Consider the following 9661-nt stretch of genomic DNA (forward strand, 5'->3'; position numbering starts at 1 on the left):
TTAGCCTAAATTAAAAGGATGGTTCAAATAAGCAAAAGGAAGAGATGCGAAATCCTATCTTCACTGGAAAAGTATTAGAAGTAAACGTGAAATGATTCTTTTGCTAATCTTTTGGTGTTGAAAGCTTTTCTAAACAAGATTCAGAGTCCAGGAACCAAAAAGAGAAATAATTAACACACTTATCCACACAAAAAATTCAAAAATTCTACATTACCACAAAATATCCCTTTAAAAAGTCAAAAGACGGGCCAGGGATTCAGCTCAGTGGCACCGTGCCTGCCTTGTAAATGTAAGGTCCTGAGTTTGACCCCTGCTACCACAAAAATAAATAAATAGTCAAAAGACACCTAAGAAAGGTTGGGAAAATATCTATAACATCTGTGGTAGTCAAAGGGCTACTTTCTGATATGTAAAAACTCTTAAAAGTGTTAGGAAGGAATTGGCAAGTTATACACAGAGAGAGGCAGCAGAATGGAAATAAAATAACAAAAGTTTACTCCATCGATGGGGATCGATCACACCTAATGGCAGTGCCTTGATCGATCCAGTACTGGGCTACAACTCCCCCTTATATAGGGTTTTACAGCCTTGCTGTCATTGCATTTCACAGTTCACATTGCTGACATTCGAAAAGTGGTGGCCAGGCAATTGAATTTCAACCCGGATGTAGCACTGCTTTGGTAGGGGAGGTTACCTTTAAACTTCATTTGGTTATCTCTTCTAGCCCAGGGGGAGGGGCGTGTCTGGTCAGCAAAGCTCACAGTGGTTCTTTTCATTTACAAAACTTTTGAGAGACACTGGGTGCCTCCCATCCCCGTTAATTCTGAGCTAAACAGAGCAAGGGCAGAAGTTATTTTACGTGGTGATATTTCATAGGGTTTTTGCTATTAAAGTGTTCTCTATCAAAAGCAATACACATCTGTAGCCCCATCGAAAAATGTCAAAGAGCATGCATAGACAAGTCATAGGGGAAGAAACGCTGGTACCTCATAAACAGAATCCGAAAAGATATCTAACTTCACCCAGGGAAAGAAATCCAGTCAAGGCAGTGAGAATCCATTGTCCATTTAACAGGTGGCAAAGGCCCAAATGTGTGCCATGCACAAGTTGTCGATGTCACCAGGAACCGGCCACCCCCAAACCCACCGATGGGAATGTATGGTGTGGCCACACGAGGCCACTCACCAGTCAGTGTCTGGCAAAAGTGCGATGCCTGGGTAATGTGCTTTAATCCCACACATCCCGTAGGAATTCATTTACCCACACTGCACTCACTGCGAAGACCTGCCTTATCAAGAAGACTCCTGGTCTGGCCTGGAGTCAGATATAAACACGACTGCAGCCTAAGGGTGGGAGGCTGAGACTTGAATGCTCTCCTTTAGAGAATGACACTGAAACCTTATGATCTATACAATGGGATGCCCGCACCATTCGAATTGGGAGCACGTGTGCCATGCAGTGGCCCTCAGGATGCAGTTATTTGGGATTTTTTTCTTGTACCCAGTGTAAGAGCCTGACTGAACCAGAGCGACTCCATGTTGACCAGCAAACAACCTAGAGACCGTCGCTCCCCCCACCCCTTATAGAATAACTAATGATTAATTGTGAATTGTTAAGTAACTGCTTTGAAGTAGCTGGGAAACTAAATGGAAACTGTAGTGAACACAGAGACCCAACATAAATCACGCCACTCCTTACTTGCCTGTAGTTGAATGTTCTGAACATTATAATCTAAATTGTAAATGGAATAATGGATAATCGATCTGCTGATCATTAGCATCATTAGCTTGATGACCACTAGCTCAGATCAACTGATTCTTTGCCTTTGTCCCCTTCCTGTAAGTTTTGAGTGTAAACCCTCCCCCCATAGCCCTATATAAAATGGCCTCTGTTTCTGAGCTAGCCGCCTCTCTGAGCTACTTGGCTTGGGGAGTGCCGTCTGGCCAGACTAATAAAGGTCTATTAGCCAACTTGCCTGGTGGGTTCCTTCCTGGGTGACTCTCGCTGTCCGACAAGCTCCTGGAGCCTCGCTGAGCTTCTGAGCCCAGCATCGTGGAGGCCTCTTGGCTGTTCACGCTCCAGGAGTAAAAGTGAGACTTAAGTCTTACACCTAGGATCAAACTCAGGACCTCATGCATACGAGGCAGGTGGTGGAACCACTGAGCTACATCGCTGGCCCTCAAGATGCTTTGGCCAAATGAACAAGATGAGAGTCTATAGCACACACCCATGTTTTGAGTGACACCAGGTCATAAACACGCATAGAAACTCTCTGGAAGCCAAATAAGAAATTGCCTACAATTTGTGGGCCCAATGTGGAATGAAAATGGGTAGGCCAGGGTTTAAAAGCTACTAAAAATTTCAAGACAAGGAGAGTATAAGCCTGGTGCAGTGCCTCCCTGAGCAGGGGCCTGCGTGACATTCCACAGGGTGGACGGGACAGGGTCAGCAATGGGAGCAGAATCCTTTTCCCTGCAGACCCTTTTGAATCATGTCGTTTCCAGTGTGCGAGTCTGTTCGTGTTTCAATTGACAGTAATTATTTACATCAAAAATAAAATCAAAATTCCTCACTACCACCCCCACCCCCACCCTCCCAAGAAAACCTTCTTATCCCTTTCCTTAACCAAGAGGAGGCTCAGTTTGTTAGACATGCAGGTAAGGAGGAAGGAGGGAGGCAGGTAGAGGCTGGGCAGGAGTGGGCTGTGGGAAGGGAGGGCCAGGTTAAAAACCACAGGAAGCGGAATCAAACCACACGTCCCCCTAAACACGAGCTGGTCACAGTAAGATTGTCTGAAGACACCGACACCTACCCGCCTTTCAGCTAAGCAGAAGAGAACTCGGCCAAGTAAATTCATTCAGCCCCATACCATAAATCCGTACAGTGCCCGGTACCCGTGTCCACCCAGAACATCAGAAAGCAACTTCTATGGAAGTGAGATGTTTTCAGACATAATCAGCTAAAGGCACACGGGCACAGGGTGACTCCTGATCCAAGGAGGGCCACAGAGACCATGTGGAGACGGAGGCAGAGTCTGGAGTGGCCAGGCTGCTGGAACAGACTCTCCCCCAGAACCTCCAGCAGGAACCAGTGCTTTTGGCTTCGCCCACGTGTGCAAACTACTGGCCTCTGCCTGCTGTGAAGGAGCCCCAGGCATGGGTAAAAGAATTCCTGTGGCTTTGTCCCAGGCATTTTACTGACTACAGCAGCAGGGGCAGGCTTTGGCCCACACACGCTGATGACAGGTGCGTTAGATAAAAAGTGTAATAATCAATAAAAGCCATGTCAAGGAATACACAGTTCTGTACAATGAGAAAATAACTAGGGCCTGGGGGGTTAGAGTCCTACACCCGGTCCCGGCACTCAACAACGGCCGGCATCGAACTACAGAGACCTTATTCCCCCACCTGAAAAATGACCCCAAAGATAACTTCCGGTCCTCATACTTTAAAGTCCTTTGATGTCTTCATTTCTTTCCAGTATTGCTAGGAGTTGAACCCAGAATCTCATGCATGCTAGGTGAGTGCTTTATCAAGCTCCACCCCGGCCTCCTGAACATTTCTTTCAACAATCTGATTCTAACCACCATCTGTGAACTCTGAGGAAACAGTGGCCTTGTGCTGTAATAAACTATTGAATGTGTAAAACAAAATTGCTGTTGAAATCAAAATATCCTGGAATAGTTTGCAGTAATTAGATAAATTCACACACACTTGTGTTGTGCTAGAATCTCTGTACTCCTTTTTTTTTTTTTTTTTTTTTTTTTTTTTTAATTTTGGTACCGGGGATCGAACTTGGGTCCTTGTGCTTGCGAGGAAGGTGGCGGAACCACTGAGCTAAATCCCCAGCCAGAATCTCCCTTTCTGCAAAGGCAACTTGGCCACAGAGGAAATTGACCGCATGTCCACTCGCATGGCCAAGTGTGCCCGTGACACAGCTGAACAGAATCCCTTTCTAACTGAACGTGAGTTTTGCTGAACAAGAGATTTGATTCTTCAAAATAAAGCAAGGAAAAATAAAAAATAAAGCAAGGAACCAAAGATACCCAAGCTGAACGACTTCTGAATCATTGTGTTCCTGTTTCCGCCCCTCTGCAACTTAAGACTCTGTTACTGAAGACAAGGGAGCCCTAACAGCTGTCTGGACACCCAGAAAGATGGGGACAGTTTCATATGGGGTTTCACGGTTAATCTGCCCCCAAGATTCCCGACACAGGCGCACACACAGGGCTCCCACCAGGCCACTCACCCCGCAGTACTGCTCCTCATTGAAGATCTGGGGCGGCAGCGGGATACCATTCTGAGGCTTATTCGTCCCGGGAACATTCTCTCTCATCCACCTCCTGTTGTCTTCATCACCAGCTATATCTAGCTCCTTGAAGTCGATTTTGTTAGCTTCCAAAAAACCCACCACTTCCTGCTGTTTCTTCCTAATCTGGTCAGGAGCAGAGAAAAAAATAACCGTTAGGATGTTCATGGGGGGGCGTTTTGCACATAAATCCTTCCTCTGGCTATAACACACAGTACCAATAATTCTGTAAAAGATTCAAACAAGGACAGCAATAAAATCACGCTTAGTTATAAATGATGGACAGTGACTTTAAACTCTGAGATTTAATATCACCGGTGTTTAAAACATTTTCCTAAGTAACCTAATCGAAATACAGGTGCCTTCGTTATCTTTTATTTGGGGTATTTAAAAGATTTATAATTCAAAGCTTTAATGGCCAAAAAACCAAGAACTAGTTGGCAAGAGATCTGGTGTACAGAAAAGGGAGAAGAGGGAAAAAAAAGAATTCGCTACAAAATTCGCACACCGAGCACCCCATGCTAAAATGCATTTCGTTCAAAGTTCCAGAAATAGCAGTGTGAGTGACACAGAGCTGAAAGGAGCTGCAGAAATAGCACCGGAGACCCAGAGGCACTGTGTGTGATGCCTTCTGCACTCCGCCTCCAGTACCAGAGATTGAACTCAGGGCCTTCACACTGAGCTACACACCCCGCCCTTTTTTATTTTGAGACAGGTCTCACTAAGTCACCTAGGCCGGGCGCAGACTTGCAATCCTTCTGCCTCAGCCTCCTAGAGTGCTGGGATTGTAGGCCTGTGTCACATGTCCTGGCTCCAGCTTTTCTTTTCTTTCTTTTTTTTTTTGTACCGGGGATCGAACTTGGGACCTTGCACTTGCGAGGAACTTGCACTTGCGGCGGAACCACTGAGCTGAATCCCCAGCTCCAGCTTTTCTCTTAAAAACACTGGTAAACAAATTATAGCAGACTCTCTGGCTTCTGTTTTTTGAAAACTCAGAGAGAAACTTTCAGGAAGTATAATCAATCAGATATTGATCAAAGTTATTTATCAATTCTACACCCTGCAAGAGACATTGTACCAAAGAGTTTAGACTGCTCATGTGATTGAATCAAAGCACAGAACTTATTTGTGTGATGCAGATACAGAACACACTAAGAATGATAGAGGTATAAATATAGTCTTTTTTTTTTTTTTTTTTTTTTTGTAACAGAGATCGAACTCAGGACCTTGAGCTTTCCAGGCAGATGTGGTGCCACTGAGCTAAATCCCCAGCCATGGCCATCTTTTAAAGTAAGATTAAAGACTTAAATAACTTTTTGATTTGACATGAAAAATACCCTCAATCCAATTTTTTTTTAATTGCTCTGAATTGAATATTGTGCCATAATGAAAATAAGTCTTTAAAAATGTCTCACAGGCACGAGGGCCGAGTATCATTTTCATGTGGCCGATTGTCAGCAGAAAGACCGAACTTTGACAGTTTAAAATAAATGCTGCCAAAGTTACAAGCTCGTCCTAGATTTAGTGCTGAGATTCAGACCCTTTTCGGTCTACTTCAAAATTCTTTCTTAGGAGATCTCTGTACAGGAGAGAGGTGGGGAGAGAGAGGGAGAGGAAGAGGGAGAGAGGGAGCGGGGAGGAAGGAGAAAGCAGAATGGAAAAAATCATTAATTCTTGCCAAAATGAATAATCCATCAATAACTCATGGACAACGCAAGGAAAACTACGCGGGCGTGGTGGCGCACACCTGTAGTCCCAGCACTCAGGAGGCTGAGGCAGGAGGATCGCTGTCACACTGAGTTTGACGCCAACCTAGGCTACATAGTAAAATCCTGTCTCCAGAAAAAGAACAAGAAGGAAAAAGAGAAGGGGAAGAAAGGCGGAGGAGAGAGAAAGAGAAAGAGGAAAGAAGGAAAGGAAAAGGGACAGAACAACAGCGAGCAGGCACCTGCCGGTGAGGTAAAGGCCGGCACTGGCAGACGCAGACCACTGACGTAACTGCTTCCCCCACCTCACGAGAAAGAAAAGGCCACATGTGCCCGTGGACTCCCCAGATGCCATTTACACTGGGAGGGGATGAGGGGCCGGTGCCCCAGGCAGGGACCTCCTCCCCAGAGTCCCAGGTTGAGTCCCTTCTCCACACCCCCAGGGACACACACCCCAGGGACCTGTGCACAGCACCCGGGGACGCCCAGGGTCTGGGTCATCCTTCCGAGCCTTGGGACTCTGGGGAGTGTCCCTGGGAGCTAGGCCTTCCTCCCCCGCCACCTTTATGCCTGGTCTCCGCCATCATCAGAATGGCCTGACCGCAGTGCCACTGGCTGGGCACCTCCTGCCTATCCTGCTGTTCAGTTCAGAGCTCTCCCACCGACGTCACCAGGTGTAGTGCAAGGCACACTGGCTCTGGTCACAGGCGATCTGCATTTTCTCCCAGCTCAGAAAGCTGGTGCCTGCCCGGAGAGGCAGGCACTCGTGTAATCCTAGCACTCAGGAGGCTGAAGCAGGAGGATCACCTGAAATCTGAGGCCAGCCTGGGCTATCTAGCAAGACCTTGTCTCAAAAGAGCAGTGGGGGTGCCGCTCAGTGTAAAGCCCCTGAGTTTAATCCTCCGGATTACAGAAATAAATAAATATTTAAAAATAAAATAAAACAACAACCCCAGCGCCCCAGTGAGTGAATTTGCCAGGATTTTGAGTCCAGACCAATCCAATTTAAAAGTCCTGTTTTTCTATTCATTCCAGGATCTTGAAGGAGTCGAGTTATTGTGATCCCTGATGTCCACGGAGACGGACAAGGACCTGAGACATCCGGGCCCCCACCAGGGTCTGCCCTGGTCCCAGCGCTGTGCCCTCTCCCTCTGTCCCACGCCCCACTGTGGCACTGGGCTTCTGGATCATACGAAAAGAAAGGTACCTTAACCCAACCCCTTCAGAGTGGAGACAACCGGTGAAGTAGAACTGTGGTAGGCCACCACGTGGACTCAGCAGCTCCTAGAGGTGACCGTTCACGGCTGCTTTTTCATTTATTTCATTCATCCATAGTGAGTTCAAGACCAGCCTAAACCACATACTACAACCCTGTGTCAAAGAAAGCAAGGAAGGCAGGAAGGGAGGGAGGCAGGAGGGAGACAGGCAGGCTGGCTTTGCTGACCACCACCACGTGGACAGTATTAGCGGTGAGGTTTTTCCGCCCAGGTCTGGAGGAAATTCCCCTGCAGAAAAGCCATCAGCATCGACAGGGGGTACCGACGTCACTCTGGGATGAGACCCGAAGTCGCTTGCACAGTTCCAACACACTGCACTCATGGGTACAGTATTCACTACTAACTCATAGTAACGGGGCATTCTCACCACCGCAGTATTAATTAGCATTAATCATTACCAAAATGCTGGTAGCAACCAAAGCTAATGGACCGCCACTGGTCGTGAGAGCATTAGCTGATGGGTCACAAGGCTTTCCAAGCACTGATCGGGTGTCTGATCCTGTGCCAGGCCCGGGCAGGGGGGGGTGTTATTTCAGAAGTCCTCATGACAGATCTATGAGGCAGGCGCTATTCTTAGCCTCATTTTACAGACACGGCAATTGAGGCTGCCGACAAGGTGAAATACCTTTCCCGAGGTCACACAGTTTTGGGGCGCTGGAACATTTGCCTCAGGCACCCAGTGAGCCTGGCTCTCCAGAGACCCTGGGATGATGGCACCGCTCCAGCTCCTCCAAGCCAGAGCCAAGGATGCTCCCAGAGCTGGGTATGGGGGCGCACGCCTGCCACCCACTGGGAGGCTGAGGCAGGAGGATCCCAGCAAGTTCAAGACCGCCCTCGGCTACACAGTGAGAGACTGTCTCCAGACAAGTGAATATTTTTAAAACAATGCCTCCAAACTTCACGGGTGTAAGATTCGAAGAAACCTAAGAAATCTATAAATGTATCCCTTGCTGTGTGACCGGCCCGATCACACAGACCCAGCCTGCAGAACACACAGAGGATCGGCAAAAAGTGCTGAAAGTTTTCCGTGCTGAGTGTTCACATATAAGCCTAACAGAGCCATTTTCCTCAAAGCAATATTTTGTGATCTCACCAATGGGCTCCTAGGCTGGGGATGTAGTTCAGTGACAGAGCTCTTGCCCCTCATTCATGAGGCCCGGGGTCCAACCCCAGCCTGACAAAAATGAACAAACAAAAACATGCTCATCACAGATCCACCGAAAGATCCGCGGAAAGGCGCCACCAGGGAAGGTTTACGTCTGGGATTTCGCATTTGCAGAGCTGCTCCTTTTTTCCGTCTCAAACCTGCTCCCGGAGCAGCTGTGATCTCAAAGTATCACAAGCTGTTTTCTCCGCCCCCGCCCAAACCCTTTCTGTCTGCTGAGTGATTGCTGAAATCCGAGCAGCAGCAACCCGAGAGCCTCCAGGAACTGGATATAAAAGGAAACAGCCCCTCTCTGGTCTTGAGATTAATAAGGAGCTTTCTATTCACCACTTTCCTGGCGTCTGCTAAAAAGTGAATCAAAACACCAGCCCTAGGCAGCCGCTCCAGCCCAAACCCTAAGCCTGCAGGGCTTCCCAGGAGGAAGGAGAGATGTCACCCTCCCTTCTCCAGGCAGGTCTACCCCGGGGCTGAGGTGGGACGCTGGCTTTTCCTCCCTATTTGGGGGCTGTCTGGATTCCAAAACTCTGAAACTGTGGCCTCAGAAACACTTGCTCTTGTCCCCGTGACATCATTTCCCTCAAATAATAGCGTTACACCTGCCAGCTGCAGGCTTTCTAGCGGGCCCCGGTGGGCACGGAGGGACTTCACCCCAGAGGCATTTCAGCGAGGTCCTTCGTTGCGCTGTCCAAACTGAGTCACGCCAATTTAAAAAAAAAAAAAAACTATTAGCACGTGTGGCGGCACGTAATGATGTTTAGATTCATCGTGGGGAGTCGGCACGTGTACACAACACATCTCGATTCTTCTTCCTCCCCTCCCTCCGTCAACTTTAAATCAGTCTAAGTCTTGCAGAATGAATGGTGGAGACACTAAAAAAGTCCGTGATTCCATAAAACGTGCATGCAACAGCCATGCCACCCAAGTCGCGCGTTAAAAACTCCATCATCAAACCCTCCTCCTCCCTCCAACCCGCTCTCACACCCACCTGTCCGGGTCACACATTTTCTTGCATACTTTTGTCAACACCACGCAAACAGGCCAACCCGCCCCCTTGAGACCCCCGCACCTACCGCTATGGACCCGGAAGACGTGGCCACGAACACTTTGATAACCATGTCGAGGGTCGGAGAGAGGGCTCCCCTAACACACCCCTGCGGGGAACGCGTCGCGGGCCGGGCAGCAGCGAGTGCCAGGTGGCAGCTGGC

At 48.2% G+C, this 9661-nt stretch overlaps 1 protein-coding gene across 1 annotated transcript in view; it reads right to left on the reverse strand.

Moving 5' to 3' along the window:
- The window catches only part of LOC104870774 (SH3 domain-binding glutamic acid-rich protein), a 42149-nt gene extending 32494 nt beyond the window's left edge, over positions 1–9655 (reverse strand). The window contains exons 1-2 of the mRNA XM_010636536.3: positions 9527–9655; positions 4249–4434 (exon numbers count right to left, since the gene is read on the reverse strand). Of these exons, the coding sequence (XP_010634838.1) occupies positions 4249–4434; positions 9527–9571 (231 nt within the window). The 5' untranslated portion in view covers positions 9572–9655. The remainder of the gene's footprint in view (positions 1–4248; positions 4435–9526) is intronic.
- Positions 9656–9661: the final 6 nt, after the last annotated feature.

This window comes from Fukomys damarensis, unplaced genomic scaffold (genome assembly GCF_012274545.1).
Source record: "Fukomys damarensis isolate Sample0158 unplaced genomic scaffold, DMR_v1.0_HiC HiC_scaffold_24, whole genome shotgun sequence".
Classification (NCBI taxonomy): Eukaryota; Metazoa; Chordata; class Mammalia; order Rodentia; family Bathyergidae; genus Fukomys; species Fukomys damarensis.